General features: G+C 38.1%; 2 protein-coding genes across 7 annotated transcripts in view; one reads left to right on the forward strand and one right to left on the reverse strand.

Annotated features, from left to right (window-relative positions):
- PAICS (phosphoribosylaminoimidazole carboxylase and phosphoribosylaminoimidazolesuccinocarboxamide synthase) overlaps nucleotides 1–18567 on the reverse strand; it is a 41386-nt gene that overhangs the window by 13604 nt on the left and 9215 nt on the right. For 3 of the 6 annotated variants that reach the window (XM_077177501.1, XM_077177499.1, XM_077177503.1), the window contains 7 exons: nucleotides 18042–18131; nucleotides 17236–17307; nucleotides 13023–13109; nucleotides 9542–9613; nucleotides 8428–8829; nucleotides 7012–7077; nucleotides 5798–5988 (listed from right to left, as the gene is read on the reverse strand). In XM_077177501.1, the coding sequence (XP_077033616.1) occupies nucleotides 5798–5988; nucleotides 7012–7077; nucleotides 8428–8829; nucleotides 9542–9613; nucleotides 13023–13109; nucleotides 17236–17307; nucleotides 18042–18131 (980 nt within the window). The remainder of the gene's footprint in view (nucleotides 1–5797; nucleotides 5989–7011; nucleotides 7078–8427; nucleotides 8830–9541; nucleotides 9614–13022; nucleotides 13110–17235; nucleotides 17308–18041; nucleotides 18132–18567) is intronic. The other 3 variants (XM_054633443.2, XM_077177500.1, XM_077177502.1) reach the window with 3 other exon arrangements.
- The window catches only part of PPAT (phosphoribosyl pyrophosphate amidotransferase), a 43211-nt gene that overhangs the window by 2980 nt on the left and 21664 nt on the right, over nucleotides 1–18567 (forward strand). The gene's annotated exons all lie outside the window — the stretch shown is intronic.

The following is an 18567-nucleotide window of genomic DNA, read 5'->3' on the forward strand; positions in this document are numbered from 1 at the left end:
TAAATTCTCACTCCTTTGTAGCAGAAGTTAGAGCATTTTATTGGCTTTAACGTTATAACAGTGAGCTGTGAATTAAAACAAAAACTGGTATATTCTTACTCTCAGTCTAATCAAGGCCTTCAACACACTTAAAACATTTTATCAATTTAACTTGACACCTTGGTAACACTTTACAGTAGTGAATTTTAGCAGTGAATGCTCATTAACTTAATTCTGCTCAAGCAAATCATGTTACTCTGGCATCAACATTAACAAGGCTTAAAAGTGGATGGTCTAAATAATCTCTGCATTTTGTAAGCCAGGGAACAGAGTCACTGCAAAATCCACTGACAGCATGCCAAAATCAAATCAGAGTATGTTGGTAAGGAGAGAATTTTCTTGGGGGTGGTGAGGGAGGGAGGAGTTACTCTGAATTACAAATCTATTAGACGTCATTTGAGTCCTTGACCAGGACAAATTTGCAAAGTTAATCTTCGAGGAAGTGTGATTTCTGTTAACTTTTTGCAAAATTCTCTGAAGAATATTTTTGGCAGTAATACTGTGTACTGAAACCGGAGTGTACCAGCTTTGTACTCATTTTTAGAAAAAGTCCCTAAAAGCTATCTTCTATGAAGGTGGAAGTGCCATTAAGTCAGGAAATATCCCTTGTCTCAGCTGGGCCTGTGTATGGAACTCGTTATCAGTGGAGGCTTGGCTAGTGCGTTTTTTGGTACCTTTCCTGTTACTGTCCATTATAACAGAACCCAGATAATCACCAATGTAAGTTAAGACACTTCTATTTCAATCTAGTAAAGTCACTGGTTGCTTCCCATTAGCCATCCTTCCAAATACCTACATTCAATATAGCATAATCAAAGTGTTAATCTACATTTTATATACATTTTGGCTACAAGATAGGTTTTTTTTTTTAAAGGCTATTTAGCAAGCCATTGGTATTGTGATTTACACTGTAAATCTTTCATTCAAAAATCTTAAAATTGCAATAGTATTTGGATGAGAATTTTCGGAGGAGCTCAGATATACTACAGGTAATGATCCTAATAATTTGCTATGTAAGGTATTTATCTTTTCCTTTCATCTCAAGAACACTTTATGAATTCAACATATCCCTCATTCCCAGGTGCAAGAAGTGCAGAGTCAAATGTCCTAACTATCTAAATACCAAATTTTGTAATTAATCATATTTCTTTGTAAATTCCCTATGGAATATGCAGGGTACAAGGTTTGCCTAGCCAGTGATTGAGTCTGTGTGCTATTTTACGATAACATTCATGCTCTATGTGCTGGTAAAACATCCCTGAGTACTTTTAGACACAGAATGTAGATGCAAAAACCCTTCTTTCAGTTCTGTCTTGGTTCAAGTTTTAGGCCGTTGTTTAGGCCGTGCTGCAGGTGATGGCAACCTGGCTTAATTACATTCTGCAAAGTTTGCTCCTGCAAGAAGAGAGGACAAGAAAGGCCTTTTTGCTGGGTGAGCTCTTCCATCTGCTAGGTTGTTTTACATAACATCCTGCAGGGCTCAGGTTCCTGCACACTCATTTTTGGGAAAGTGAAGAGAAGCCAGATTTCATTCTAACCAAGTTGAGGTCTTTTCAATGTACATGTCACAAAATGTAGTTCAGTCTAAGCTTTTATCTCTGAATGTGGAGTAACCAGCTGGAACGAGATAATGTTATAAAGAGTGGGAAAAACAGGAGGGAAATAGTGCAAAACATGAGATACCAGAGGACATTTCTGAGGCAGCTGTTATGTTTATTGTGGCCAACAGACTTTGCATAACATTAGCCTAGCTAGAGGGCTGGGGTGAGACTGCTCATTCTTCTGTACTTTGACTGTAGGTAAGTCATCCATATACATTCTCCAGTAATTTTCACAGGATTGCTTAGTTGGCTTGTCTGCCCATACCTTAAATTTGAGCCTCATGCATGGAGGGAGGGTTGTATGCAGCAACCTGTGTTATCACTGGGTAGTTGAGTTCATATAAACTCTACTGGCTTCACTATCTGCCACATTACCATTCCCATTAAGAAAAAAAGCAGGGTTGTTTGAAGGGGCTTTTTATTAGGTTAGTTGTAATTTAAATCAATTCTGTCAGTTGGGTAGACACTTGGCCATATGGATGCTTGTGCCAACACAAAGGAGCCCTAGCTGTGTCAGAAACAGAGGATGACTGTAGGCAGAGTCTTTAAAGCCAATGATGCAGATAGTCTTGTTGATCCACCATCAGTGCAAGCATTTCTGCTTTCTGAAGCTCATTCTCAAAGCCTTTGGCCCAAACAGTTTCTCAAATAATGTAAAAGGGCATGCAGAGGACCTTCCAACAGTCCTATTAAAAGATGTATAAAGTGACCCATTCATCTTACTGAATAAGTGTGTTTTAGAGAAGAATGAAGCTTTCTAATGTAAGTCAGAGTGGTAATAGTTCCATTTATCTGCTACAACTGAAAAATTTCAGTATTGCCATTTGCAAACTGGGGAGGAGACATATTTGCCCTCACACTAATCTTAATGGCCCTCTGGCAGTAATGCAGATATTTGAGGAAGGAGAAGACCAAAAATCTGTTATTTATAGGATTGATGCTCTTGCCATCATTACTTGGTTTTGATTATTAAGCTGAAACATTTTCATTATCTAATTTATATTAAGATTCCCAAGATCAGTTACATGGACATGTTGACTTGGTCTGGCCTTTCTGTTGAGGATCTATGTCTAAGAAAGGCTCTTCTCCCAAACCACTGCAATCCTATGGTAGTTCCCTACCCATAACCATTTAGCACATGTTAGATGGTGGCCCACATTCCATGTCACTGGTCCATAAGTGTGTCTGGACTAAATATTTTGTGGCTGTAATAAATGTAAAGCTGTGATCACAGACAGAAGAGCCACAGCAAAAGCCACAGCAAAAGCTTAAGTGGATATAAAAATACACTGGAAGGATGAGTTAGATTAACTAATAATATTTCTGAAGGGACTGTTTTGAGAAATCCTTTGGCCTAGCAACATTCTATTTAGCCTGTTATTACTACCCTGGGGATGCTATCCAAAGGAGACAGATCATAGCTCTAGACAACCAGAATTCTAAATGTCACCATTCCTGGTAATTTTGTCTCTAAGCAAAAAGTTATGTGGAATTGTAACTACAACCACAGTGAAGAAAGGTTGTCTTGATATCACTTTATCTGTCTCAAGTAAATCAGTTGTTATCTCTCTAAATGGGAGTAGCACACAAATATCAGATGATGCAAATGCCCCATCTGGCATCTGACATCTCTTTTCATCTTTGATCAACAGTAAATGAACAGCAGGGCAGAAGACACCTTTCTGACAAAACATTAACAACAAGCAAGCTATGCCTTGCAGTCACAAAGCAGAATAGAAGAGGAATCCCACACAAAGAGAAGTCTATCTTCTTTGAACCTTTGTTTGTCAGTTAAATCCTGCTCTCTGGAAAGTTTTCTGAGGGAAAAAACCCTTTACTTTGAAAGTAAACACACTTGTGTTCTTTTTTCTGTCAGTTCTTGCTTCATGTCTACCACCTAGTGTTGACATGAACCATTTCCAAGTAGACTGCAAGTGTGCTCTGCAATTTTCTGCTCTGACCTGCTAAGAATTCAGTGAGTCGTTTTCCTCAGGGCTTTTGTGTTGTTCTCACCTGAAAATCAGCATTTAAAAACAGATATATATTCTTAAAAAGTCTGCTGATTTTAATGAATTAAAAGTCTTTATATTTTATCTTCTGGAAGGAGATATAAAGGGTTTGTTTGAGTCATTGTACTGAATGACAGCAAGGTTTGGAAAGATTTGGATCTTTGTGCATCATGCAGAATTTAAAGTGGAGTTTGTCGTCTCTGCAGTGCTAACTGCTTCCCTCAAGTTAGTATTTCTTCTAAAAGGAGAGGCACACTGCAACAAAAATAACTTTTCAGCTGTTCAGAGTTATTCCTGGAACATCTGGAAACTTGCTGAGCTACTTCAACTCACACAGAAAAAACATTTAGGGTCTTCTCTTACTAGATGGGCTAGTCTTGTTTGATGTTAGTGAGATGAACTGGTTTATAGGGCATCCAGCAAGAACTGGATTACTCAGAGTAGCATGGAGAAAGGGGAATCTTGTTGGAATGAGTTATCAAGTCAAGTTCAGCCTTGCATTCATGAAAGAGAGAAGGTAGACCAAAACATGTAAGTTACCCATATTATTTTCAGTACAGTTACTGCAAATAATTTAAATCATAATTTAATTGAACTAAACTTTTAAATGTACTGGTGCAAATTATGGTTGGGTCACACATTTTTTTGCTTCACATGTGGAAGGAGTGACCTGTGGTTTTAGTAGTGTGGGAATGGTGAGGCCTTCAGCTGACTCAGCATGTTCTGTAGGGATACCTGACTGCTGTGATAGCAGGGGCAAACCTTGTCCTCCTTCCAAAGACAACACTTCTGAATGCAAGTAATACAATGCAAGTCCAAGGATGTACCTCTGAACCAACCCATTGTAAAGAGAGAGAGAAGAAAGATTTTTAAACCAATGATGGTACTAGTATTGTTGGAAGTTATAGTTTCAGTGACAGTATTACAAACCAAAGAAGGTTTATACCAAGAAATCAGTATAAAATGTGAAAAGTGGTAGATAAGCATACACTGAAAAAACTGTGTATCCATGTATAAATTAACATTATCAAAAAACTATTATTTTCTAGGGATCTCTCTCCTGACTTTTCAGAATTGTTTTAAAAATGCTAGTCAAATGGCAGATTAAATCCACATTGGTGGAAAATATTTGCCTTCATAATGTCTCTCATAAAAGAATTGACTAGGCAATAATTAAGCATAGAGCAGGAAATAATACATTCTATCCAGTAATATTTTTATGTAAAATTTTATTAAGAGAGACTTAGATGGAATTTTAGGCCTCTGTGTGTAAATAAACCTGGTGGCTGTTGCTGCTGCAATAAGGACTTGACTGTTTGACTTGAGCTGTGCCTTTGTATGTGCCCAGAACTGACCTGGCTTTGGCCGGGCTGTGTAGATCTATGCCCAAACATGACTGAGATCCAGAAAGTTGTTTTGCTGGAATACACTGAAAGAAAAACCCTGCAAATGTAATACAGACCATAAAGTACTTACACAACCACAAAATGAAGCAGTGGCTAGTAGGATTTTGCAGAATAACAGTTATGATATGGCATTTGTCTCTTAGCATGTCATGCATGTCATTGTTCCCTGTCTTTTTTCTGTGTTTTCTGTGGGTTACTGGGCATTAAGTGACCCCATGCCGAGTAAATTGCCCAGTACCTTGACCCAGGGTAAATGCTGGTTAAGGAATTAAGAGTTGTATTTTCCCCATCAGCCCTGCCTAACCAAAAAGTTCTCCTTTGGCTTCAACTGTTTGGTTCATTGCAGAGGACTAACTTGTTAGGAGGACCATGGATAAGGTAATTGGAAATAATGGGATGAAATTTCAACTGTACATGTTTTCTTTGATGAGTTAAAGTAGGCATCAATTCTGTGTACTTTCTTTCAATTAAGGCTGTTAATTGTGGCATGTAGGTGAACCAAGATATATAGGCAGAGGTCATATTTTTTATTTGACTAACTGACATCACCACTAAAAGGTCATAGTAAAGGATTATGATGGAAACTCACACCTTGCTTTAGTGTAAATGATTGAAGGTGACTATATTAAAGGGAAGCAAGCATGTACTCATCTGGGTAACCTACCCTTAAGTACTTCATTTCATACTACCTGACAGAATCTATTTGCATGTTAATTTCATAGAAAGTTTTCATGAAACCAACCTGTTGTATGGCTGATGGATCAGTATACACCTGTGTTCTGTTGAGGTCTTGCATTTCTTCCTGCTTACAAAGCCTTTCAAACAGTAACTTTTTGCCTTCTGTTACTGTGTGCACTCTCTCTGTTAATAGTTTTTGGAAGTGGAGTATGGTGTTTTCAGAAGCACTTTTCTTAAGTGGAACAGGTGACACCTCTGTGGACAAAAGCAAAGTACGTGGTTAGAGTGCACAAGTCAATGAACTGCTGACACTGAAGTTTAGCACATGCTGGATTTTCCTAAAGCTGTTCTTCTGATCTGCTCTTTTGGCAGGCACTGCCTGGTGTTGTATAAGGGATCATTGTATAATGGAGAGTAGGAATGCAGCAGACCCTGTAAAAATCACTATATCTCACACTTCCAGTTTTGCCTAGCTACAGCCCTCTCCAAGAGGTACTTACATAATAGGCAATAAATGAAAGTCTATTCAATCACACAGAGTGATTAAATACAGAGTTAGTACAGTTTGTGGTGGCGAACTGAATGGGTTGAATTAAAAAACATAATGTTCAGATCATTTCTCATCATCTCTTTGTAGATATCATTTTAGTATTAAAAATAGTGGTGAGCTCCTTAAAACTAAAATTTTGTTCCCCATTGTTTGATTTTATTTAGGGCCTGTCAGTTTTGCAGGAAGAAAAATAAGCTGCTGCCTTCCCCATATCAGATCACATGCCACATATTTCTATCCTTCTCATCATTTTTCTCTCTCCTTGGTTCTCTATTCTATCTTGTCTTTGACACAGCTGTCTTAACCTGTTTTCTTGTGTACAAAACATTAGACAGGTTTACAGACCCAGTAGTGTAATATGAGGAAATCACATCCATGACTGCCTGTCCCTACTTTCCCTTAAGCAACATAATTGAGACATCTTGTTTTTTAAATACTATATTTTCTTTGCATATGATTCTTATAAATCAAGTAAGTTTTTCCTGATGTTTACCTCATTTATGCCAGGGATGAGGACTGAAATAAATAAATTGCAATTTTCCTTAAGCCTACATTTTTATCAGAACTCTTCTTTTGCTGATTGTTATGGGTGAGAGGAGAATGTTGATTTGGAGCTTGGTGTTAAGTTCTAGGATTATGGTTTTTTTAACTGTTTGAATACTGGATATATATCTGTCATCCAATTCAACATCAGTGTATAGATACTTTTAGAAGTCAGGGGCTCTTACCATCATTCCATGTTTTTCTCTTGGTACTCAAAGATCCCGTGTTTGCTGTAGCATCTCCCACTGAAACTTAGAAGAGAAGAACAAGGTGACTAAGCCTTTTGTCAAGATTCTCAAGGCACAGTCAGTCAGTCACACACCAAAAGGTTTTATATTACAAAAGCAAATACCCTAGGACAAGACACATTTATTTCGCAGATGCCTCAAGCAGATTAATAACTGAAGCTTCTTTTCTGAAAGATTATTGTTTTACTGGCCACTGCATCAGCATTCACAGATTACACAGTCCTTTTCCAGCATGCTAAAATGTAAAACAGCCAGGTTGGTTGTTGGTGTTGACATATCCCATTCATGGAGAGTAGAAACAAGCAGCAATATATTCAGTTTCTGTATTTGGAAGAAAATACATGTCTTGAGAATGTGATCTAGCACAAGACTGAGGCAGGGGAGAACTGTCATCCCACAGCTTTATGGCTGTCATTCTAGCTGCAACTAATGCACTACTGGGTGGTGCCCTTGGATGCCACATTAGGGCTGGCTTAAGGCTGGTTCCAGCAGTTTCTGCTCAAGCCGTCCACCTGGCCTTTGCTGCAGAAATGGTTCAAGTCCTCAGCTAACATTTGTGCTGTTGCAAACTATTTAACATATTGAGAACAATCACAACTAGGTCTGCTTTACCTTAAGTCACTGAACCCTAGGTTGCAGAGGTTCAGTTACTTCTTCTATGAGAGCACCTAATCTGCCTGGAGCCAGGGGCAGGTGCCCCTGAGGTCTGAAGCAGTTGACCAGTCACAAGAATCTTTACAGCAGACACAAGATTAGCTGTGTGGTTCCTAGATCAGAGGATTTTTGATATGAAGATAGAGGCAAACTCTATTGTGAAAACTGAATCTGCTTTAGCAAAATTAATACAATTATTACAAGCACTCAAATAATCACTGTCCTGGATTTTTCTCTCTCTCCACTGTGGTGTGTATTGAATTAATATACCTTGAGGTTTTTGGAGTCCTTGCACTTGGCTTGATTGCTACTCATTTCTGCAGTTCCAAACAGTACGAGCTTGCAGCTGTCTATCCATCAGACATTAGGTGCCTGCTGTATGACCTCTAAAACCTGCCCTGTGTTCTAGCACCATTTCACTGTATGTCACTTAGGCTTTCAAAAGCAGGTTCTCCAATAACACTGAACACTTCAGTGCTTTCACTTTTTGCTAATATTCTCACTTCTACATGTCTCCATAGACCACCTGAGTTTCCTGAGTGTTCACCATGTGACCATGCAGATAGAGCTTCCCCAGTTATTTTCCCCCTCCATTTCTGGCCACACATTTCACACCTACAGCATGGCTCAAACAGGCGATTTCAAGTGAACAGAAAGTTCACTTGAAGCACTTTACCTCATCACTGAAGTTTTTAGTACCTGATAGGAGACTTGAGCTTTCACATCCCCAGCCTGAGGTTCCCAGGGGCTGCCTTCTTAAGATACAGTCAACTTCATCATAAAATCTCATTTTTCTTCTGGGATTTCCAAGATGCTCATTTTCTTTCTGCAGTGCACGGTATTCGTATTTTAGGTTCTTGTACTTTGTGCGACATTGTTTCCAGTCTCTGTCTATACCACGTTTCATTAATCTTCTGGCAATTTCCTCAAATATTTCTTTATTTCTTGTGGCCCCTTCAAGCATTTGTTGTATCTTTTCATCTGACCATATGTTTATCAGAGCCCTAACTTCATTATCACTCCAGTGTTTTCCTGCTCCAGTATCATTAACTGTTATAACTTTAAAGTGATTTTGTGCTTCTTCCAAGGGAATGTGATTGTCTGAAAATATACATAAAAAAAACTTCACTGTAAATGCTATAAATGCATGCTAAATATAAATATGAAAGCATAATTGCAACTGATAATCAGCTAATGATTAATATTTTATATATTTTAATCTTTTATATCTTTATATTTTTAAATATTTTATAATTTTAATATCCATACACAATTGTTTTCTCTTAAGTATGCAAAATATGTAGCAAGTGGAATCTCTTGTTTCTCCAAGGCATCTAAAATTCAACATTTTGTCGCTATAATTGTGCCACTGTTGTTGTGAAATTAAAGACAGATGTATCCAAGTGTTACATGTAGAAAAGCAGTAATCATGAAGCTTTAAAGATCTCAGCATTGGTGAGAAGTGCACATTGCCATTTTAATTTCAAATTAAAATGGCAATGTGCAAATGAAAAGGCTGCTTGGGATTCAACAGAAGAAAAAAAATCTTCAGACTTGAAAATAATCAGAAGTAGGCAGATACTGCTCATTAGATTATGTATAGAAGGCAAAATTGAACTACAGTATTAATACAAATTTTGCTCATGAAAGGAAAAGATCTATGAAACAAATATTTAAGTTTAATAAAGCTAGAATGGAATCAGAAGCAGAAAAGTTGAGCTGTGTTTACAGTAGAGATGTGATTGCTCCAGCTTTGGTACTGAAAATACAATGTGATTTATTTCATAATAAATGCATGAAAATTATTACTCACCTGTTCCAACCATCTGTTTTGCTACTGGCGTACAAGATCTGTCTTCTGAGGTAGTGCTTATAGAATCATCATCTATAGAAACACACAGTTTTAAACAGACTTGGATTTAGACAAATAAATTGCTAGCATTATTGTCATCCTCTATAGGAAACACCTCTTTCCACCTTAACGTGTCCTAAGCCCTCAGTCTAACCCATTAGGTTATAGACTTGAAGAATCACAGAATCATTGAATCATTGAGGATGGAAGCACTGATCATTTAGGATGGACTTAATATTGCCAAGTCCACCAATAAACCACATCCTTAAGTGCCACGTCTACATGTCATTTAAATCCCTCCAGGGACACTGATTCCACCACTGCTCAAGTCTAAGGTGACAGTTCTGCTGAGCTCCCTCCTTACTTCACCAAGAACTGAAAACACTGCCATTTTGTGACTGCTATTGCCAAGAGGCTCCAGCCACCACCTCTATTCACAAACACCAGGTCCAGTGGGTACCTCCCCTAGCTGGCTCCTTCACCAGCTGTGTCAGGAGTTGTCAGCCACACACTCCAGGAACCTTCCTAGGCTGTGTCCTTTGCTGTGTTGTATTTCCAGCAGACAGCTGGTCAGCTGAAGTCCCCCCCAAGGGGCAGTGACTGTGAGACTTCTCCCAGCTGCTTGTGAAATATTTCAGCTGCCTCTTTGCCTAGGTTGGGTGGTCAAACACAGACTCCCACTAGGATACCTGCCTTGTTGCCTTCTCCTGATTCTTACCCATACATCCTCAACCCTGTTTGTCACCATCATGAGCTCTAGACTTTCAAAACACTCTCTAACCTACAGAGTACCCCACAGTCTCTCCTTTCTTGCCTCTCCCTTCTGCAGTTTATACCCATCCATTGCAGCACTCCAGCTGTGCAAGTCATCCCTCTGTGTCTTCAAGATGGAAACTGATACAGTTTTCCTGCTACACAATGGCTTCCAGCTTGTCCTGTTTGTTGCCCATGCTGTCTGCACTGGTGTGGATGAATAACAGCTGGGCTTTTGGCCCCACCATCTTTTGGGAGTGAAAAGCTCTAATTTCTACATGGTCATTCTCAGGTGCTTCTGTGGTTTCTAACACATCAATAACCCCTGTATGTCTTTGCTGATCTCCATTCCCTGACTACTAAGACAGCAGATCAAAGGACCTCTCTAGAACACTACTCCTCCCACCCCTCAAACATTGGCATGTTGCCCCCAGGCTCTCCAGTTAAAGTCTGGTGTTATCTCTTCCCACCTGCAAATTTAGTTTAAAGCTCTTTCAACGAGTTCTGCTAACTTCTGTGTTAAGATCCCTTTCCCCCCTTTGAGATAGGTGCCAACAAGTCTGGTGTCATGGAACCATGATTGAAAATTCCAGTATTTTCCCAGTGTCACCAAGCTTGGAGACAGATAGTGATCTGCTGGCTCTTCCTGACTTTTTCCCACATCATTCTTTGCAACTGGAAGAAGAGAAGGCTACTTGTGCTCTCGATCCTTTAACCAGTTGTTCCAATGCCCTGAAGTCTCTTTTTATTTGCAACTTCATTGTTGCCTACTGAGAAATTATTGAAATTGTCTATGAACATCAAAACCCTGCTTTGCTGATTCTATGTTCATTTGCTCATGCTTGAACTATTCTGAGGCTGAAGTTCAGTTTTGTGTGGACTTACATTTTGGATTGGGAGGAAGAGAAAGATTCGTTCTGATTGTTTGCTAGGGGATGTCATAGACTAATTATGTTCAATACCAGTTTTAGTAAAGAGCAGAAATAAATATTCCTTTTATGTTTTGAACAGCTGAGTGCTTAGTCTCTGTCAGAAATAAAGATTCTTTGTAAATAAGCATGTTCATTTGATGTGCTTTCTATAATGGTAGTTGCCAATATATGCACAAACTAGTACTTGGAATTCATATTTGCTCTATAACTTGTTTTCAGTCATTTGGCAAGCACTTGTTTTTCATAAGCTGTGTACAAGCATATATTTTGTACCTGTGGAAAACTTGGAAATCGTACTCTCATCAGCATGTGTATGTGATTTACTTGGGATACTAGAAAAAAGTGGGTTTTCTCATAAACAGGCACCCTATAACTCTTGAGAAAATTCTTGCATCTTCCTTAACACTTGCAGCTGTTGGAAATGGGCTAAAACAGAGCTGTAGGTCTACTCCTAGGCTCCTGAGAGATTCCTTTTTTTTTCAAACTGTTAACCACCCTCCCCATGGCTTCCATTTCTGTGCTCATTCTCTCAAACATACTGGCTCTCTGGTCTCTTCTTGTCTTTGACAGTGGCACTTGTGTAGTGCTGACTTGCATGATTACTGTGTTCAGTTGGATATTACATGATAAGGAGTTCCTATGTATGAGGCAGTCAGTTGAGCTGCATGACATTTTATTCTTCACTCTGCATTCATGTGACCTTGCTATGTCTCAACATTCAGGGTCACAGATTTACTTTATCCTCAGTGTCACTTGTGTTCCTGTGTGTCATTGTTATGATGGCATTGCTCTGATGTTGTCCTCAGTGTCACAGTCACTACAGTTAGTTGTCTTTCACGATCAAGATCAGCCAATGCAAACAGTTGTAAAGGGTGTCTAGCATAGGATGTCTCAACATCCAAACTACAGATAACATTATTGTTGAAAAGGAAGCTCTTGCCTGGAATATGCCTGATGCATACAATAGAAATATTCTTATGGTAGAAACTTTCAGTGTCAAAGGCCAAAGAATTGCTGTTCACACAATCACTAAAATTGGGGTTTTTTTCTATTAACTTCTGCGTACAAACAGCATTACTGTAGTGAATATTTTGATCCAGGGTGTCAGGCCACTCTATTTCAATGCTATCATTATTTCCTCTGATGTCATTTTTTCATGATCATCTATGGTCTTATGCTCATTTATTCCAGAATATTAATCTCCCTACTGTGTTCTAATGTTAAATTTTAACATTTTAAACAAATCTTCTCCTGATCACTTATCATTGAATATATGACTTCTACATATTGCTGAGGTGCTGATTTCAGTTTTATATTTAAAATAGTTCAGAATATATATATGGAAATTGCTTGCTAGTAAATCATCTGATACTAAATGCAGTCATTAAGTATTTTGAAAATACAGACAATGTATAAAATATTCTGATTTTCTGAGACAGCCATTTACCTTTCCATTTTATCCTCTAGCAACTGTGTAAGAGAAACCATAGTTGTGTCACAATCAGTTGCAGACTACTCATACTCATCATAAAAAGGAGCATGTTGTCTGGGAAAATAAGATTTTGTTATAATTATGGGAAGGGGAAATAAGTGTTCATACATTTCTGCACTATGAAATCAAACAAAACCCATAATTTATCATAACCTAGAGGTAGAACAAGTGTAATTTGCTGGAATAACATATGAACCTTTGGAATCTGCAATGCCAGTAAAGTAGAATGTCCTGTTAAAACTATCATGACAAAGTCCTGACCTACCTATATCAATTGTCTCCTTCTTTATTTGTGTAGCTTCCAGAGCTGCTAGGGTGGAGTTGGCTAATTCCCCCTCATCTTCAAGGATTTCTGTAAAAAATAATCATTTGCAGAGTTCTTATTAACTAAACACATCTTGAGTGATGTCTTGAGAATCAACTACTCAGAATGCTGCTGCTAACTTCTGTTAAAGATTTCCTCTCTTAATACATTAAAGCTGCCATTTATCTGCAGTAATAGGCTTAAGAACAGAGTGTTCTGCTTATAAAGTAAATCCAGAACATCACATAACAGCTGCAGTATATGTTTATAGGTTACGTTTGCAAACTCTTAAGTTATTTTAACCTGGATCAGAATTTGTAGAATGGTTCACTGATGGTGGGTGTAAGATATCTAGTTGCTGATAAATGTTCCTGCAGCAGAACAGGCAAGACAGTGACTTGCATAAAGGGTGCAATATATACTGAAATTATTGAAAGACTCCCAAGTGACTGATGCAAAGAGTGTTTGAATTAGCCCCAAAAAGGAGCAAGGGACCCTGACACATCAGGGTGCTGTGCTTAGACAATTGATCTGTAAGGCTGCTTGCGTGATGGAGACAATGTACCAAAGCCTGTCCCGAGAGCATCTCTGCTGCTGCAGCTTGCAGGGGTTTACATCACACAGCTGGGTGACAGAGGTGTCCCTGGGCTCCCCTCTATGGGGAGGAGATCTCCACTCCTCTGCCATTGGCCCACTGGTGTTAAGGGAAAATTCCACCCCTCTGCCCTAGGACAGAGGTATGGGCAGGTGGATGATGCAACTGGTCTTGCTGATCCTCGCTTCCCAGTGAGGACACTGCTCTACAGAGATTAAACGGTGAAGGCCACATCATGGATCAATGACAGCAACTTTCTGGCTCCCAGCCTGTTCTCAGTCCAGTCAAGAATACTGGCCCTAAACATTGAGCAATAAAGTTTAATCTAGAGCCATTTTATTAAAAATTACCCCCAGATCAATACAGCTTTGTTTGCATCAGATGTTCTTTATGATGAGACTAGCATCACATGCTTTTTTTTTTTTTTTTTTTTTTTTTTTTTTTTTTTTTTTTTGTGAGCCAAGAATGTGGGTAGGGAGCCTGGCTTTTTTTCTAAGGCACCTTTCAGAGTTTTGGAGGGAGGGCACAAAAAGAGTAAGACTGAGCCAAACAGAACAAGCCATCAACAGTTTTTGGCATGGATAAAACACAGTGGCTCCATCTGAATTGTTAGTGAAGCTATAGACAGTTGCCAGCAAATATGCTTAATCTCTACTTTGTGTTTGAAGCACTGCTCACAAGGCCACCCGAGCAATGCTGTCACAGTCTTTCCTTTCACCCACTCAGACTGATACAAGCTCTGTTCTCTTTTGGCATTCTGTCAGCATCACTAATTATCTTGTTTTCTGGCTCATGAGGCAAGATTAGTAATTTGTCTCCTAATCCTTACTCTCATGTGTGTCTTGAATAGTTTAAAAGGGAATTGGGATATGTTAAAACTAGGGAAAGTTTTTAGCCTGTGGCTTATGTTTACGCTCCAACAGCTTGCAAAGTTGCTGCTCTGTCACACAGATCTATGAGAGCGGATACAGAAATCTGTGGGTGCTCAGTTAAGAGTGTATGTCTGCAGCCCAAATATGCCTAGGCTAAGGCAGTGAATAATCAAGAACTTTGAGGTTTGCACTTCTCTGAAACACTGCCTAACACTAGCCTGGGGCATATGTATGTAAACATTATCTTTTGACTTTATATCTGTACATTTTAAAATTCCTTGCACACAGCAGCAAGTGTTCAAGCCAATGTTAAGTGCCTGAGTATGTACTAACTTAAAATCTTAACTTTAAACAACAGGTTTTTAAAAAGCCCTTGCTTAGGAATGTATTTTGGAAGTGTCGCTACATCAAATTTGTTCTGAGAGGGACATATAGTAAAGTGTAGGGGGTATTAAAAATCCTAAGAAATAAAGACAAGGAAAGGAATTTGTTTGACATAAAATACTTGATGTAGGTATTTTTAAGAACATCAGGCTAGCGGTATTTCTTAGAAACCTGTTTTCATCTCCACTATTGTTCCCTAGCACTTCAAATTTAATTAAACACCTATACATACACTCTGTGGTCATACTGCTAAGTCTGACACACGTGGAATGTACATGGAGTTTGGATTGACAAGACTGCATAGATGAAAGTAATTGGCTCGTCTGAACAGATTTGTTACTTCTAATAACAACTAAAAGTGATCCCAGAAATTGAAAACATCAGTGAAAATGACTAAATAAGGTTTTATTTGCAGATCGATTCAATGTGGGGTATGTTTTACCAAAAGAGAGGGCAATCTGCAGTGTCCCTAGCCTATCACAGGAGGCTTTAGCTGAAAACCCACAGGCTGGAGACTGTTGTGGTCCTTCTGCTCCCCCAGCTGGGCAGTGCTGACAGCAGTGTGTCAGGAGCTAGGACAGGCTGCGCAAGGAGCTGTGAGGGTTTATTTACCTTTGTCTTCTCAGGTGGGCATTTGCTGCTCTTTGAGTAACAAATTCATATGGGCAGAGGAGAAAAACAATACCATGGCACATTAAATAACTAATTGCTCTCCTGAAATTGGTGTGTTTGTCTTTTGACTAACACCACCTTAGTATTTTTCTTACTAGAGTATGGCAAACGCAAATGGGCTGTTTATAAACACTGGCAGAGGTGACACTGTTACTGTGGCTCCTAACTCAGATTCACCTGTAAGATCATGAGAAGCACGTGCACTCTGAAGCAGCTCCTGCATCTTCTGTGCATTTACACAGCTGCAGTTGCCAGAAGGCAATGCCTGCCCAGGCTAACTCATATATATGTGTATGTATATGGGTAAGTGCATATACAGCTCTGGCTGCAGAGTACATTAACTGATAAGGAAGATACCCAGATATGAGTTTAACAGAATTTCTAAATTCTCATTTATGCCAAATTGAGGTTTTCTACAATTTTTTTTTCAAGGCACACAAATACCTATAAATTTAATAATTCCATGCCTTTTGAGAAACACTTTTCTGCAAAAGTTCTGTTGAATATGCAGAAGCTTTTTAAAAAAGTGACATCCTAAATGCCAATGATTGTGAGACATTACTCATATCAAATAATGTAATGTATCAATGCCTTTTTCACAATATTTATCAGCGTGCATATTTATGAGTACAGAGCTACATACAATCTCTTTACTTACCAGTTTCTCACTTCAAAATTACTTGGACTGTCTAGGAAAGGCATGTACCACAATTAGTGAACAAAAAATCTCCATGATGTTGTAACATAAAAAGTGTGCATCTTTTCTCTGTTTTATGCAATACCTATTTATGTCACCATTAATAAAATTAAAGACTAGGTGTATTTTACCATCTGCAAAAAAATTATTTGAGTGTGTATTGTTTGTTTTGGAATGAGGGAAAGAATTTTGCAAACTGAACTTGTTTGTTGGTTTTGCCTTGGAGTGTGGTTTTGCATTCCCCCACAGAAGTTTGAAAAATAGTCTTAAGAGTGGAAATGCTGAGCTACAGACACTTTTGAACCACTTGCTATTTTAATTTTTCCCCACAAAATCATACTTCATGTACAATTACCCAGAAACAAAGAAACTATGAAATTAAAATACACATATTTGAAAAGGGAGATGGTAACCAAGGTAAACTACAGATATCTTTACACCTACACTTATCTTAAATGACAGAAATTTGTACTCAGGATTTTACTAGGAATATTTATTTAACTTCATTTTAAATAGCTTCTTTGGAAGAGTGCAGTCCAAGTTACAATTTTATGTAGCACCAGTAAGTTGAAAACTGCCAGACAGTTAAGGAGCACTGCTGAATCATTACATTATTACAGTGTCTTACTACTGTCCATGTGTGTGTAGTAATTGTACTTGTCAATGGGTAGAAATTTAATTAAATATATTTTTAAGCAGTCTTAACTGGATGCCACAAAATGCTGTTTATTTCTTTCATATTTGTCTCTCTGAAAATGAGGTCCCTATTGGCAATGCACTTTTCATGACAACCTCTTTTTCTCCATGGAATGCATCAAGTGCCCATGGTGAGCTGGTAAAAGGTCGCTTATTTGTTAGTAAATTTAAATTTAATAATGTAATTGCTATTGAATGAAAAAAGCCAAAAATGTTAATCTCTGGTATACCTTAAATTACAATCATCTCTTTACTTACTTGTCATATTTGTTTCTTTGGTTATATGCAGAGCTGCCCGATTCTCTGGAGTAGTGTTTACAGTAACATCATCTGTCAGAAGATTTTTAATTTGATATTAAAATCTTAAAAGTTTACATTAGATCATTTAAAATTCTGTAAGACTACTCCTTAATGCTTAATTTAGACCATGTTCTGCCTCACACTGCTGAAAGAGAACATGAGGTGCTCTGTTGTGGACAATAAAACTTGTCAGCCTGAGAGACTTTCATGTGTCTCCAGCTGAATGTTAAACTTCTGCTTCCCCTGAAATTTATGTTTTCAGATGTAAACCATAATATTTCTTTGTAAAGAGCAGAGCATATGACCTTCATATTCAGTGAGACTCCTTAATGAAGTTTTCATCCCCTGACATGAGCATTTACACAATTATATCCTGATCACGTATTGTGAAAAAGAGATGCTGAATTAGTTCATGCCCAGGAGACTGAAAAATTCTAATCCTTGGGAATAACATAGTTTAAGTAAATGTACTGCAGTGCAGTAGGACATTGTACTCAACTTGCTTAAACTTGTTTCTTCTCTACATTCTGCGTCACAAGTCTCTGAAATGATTATTTATGGAACTGATTTTATCAAATTTAGCAGGCCATTGTAAATGTGTACGCAAGTACGTGATGGTTATCTCTATGACATTATCTCTTGCTTTTAAGTTTTTTAGGTCTCTGAATTTTCTACCAGTAATTACAATTTGGGCCTATTTTAGGAATTAATTTTAATTTACTAAATTTAGGTGTTTATATAAAATAGAAGACTTTTCAGATTACCTGAATCAGAAATTTTCTTTATATCTGCAACCTGTAGGTCTTCTGATGTATTACTAACAGAGTCCTCTTCACCTGTGTCTCCAGGCATTTCTGTGTAAATAATGCTAAATTAATTACAGCACCAAATTTTTATATTTTATAAGATCAACTGTGATGTATCAAATTAAAAAGTCCATCCAGCCTCGGATGCTCTTTACTTCAGCAGGCAAAGTAGATGCATTAGCAAAACATGTAGAAATGGCAAGTGAACAGTGGATCTTCCCCCAAAATGTTCTCACAGTTTTCAGCCAGACTGTCTTTGTGTAATATTTTTCTTGACTTCTCCCATTACTTTACTAACTCCTAGTCTTACATTTAGCCAACATAGTATCATCCCCTCACCTAAAAGTTTAATGTTTAATTCTGTTCTTAAACAACAAGCATGTTTCTGGTTGTACATATGAATAAAAATGTTTTAACTTTTGGGTAGTGTAGGTTCATCAGTCTACTCTAATTCTGCATTGATCATCCATTACCATTGTCAATA

This window comes from Agelaius phoeniceus, chromosome 4 (genome assembly GCF_051311805.1).
Source record: "Agelaius phoeniceus isolate bAgePho1 chromosome 4, bAgePho1.hap1, whole genome shotgun sequence".
NCBI classification, from domain to species: domain Eukaryota; kingdom Metazoa; phylum Chordata; class Aves; order Passeriformes; family Icteridae; genus Agelaius; species Agelaius phoeniceus.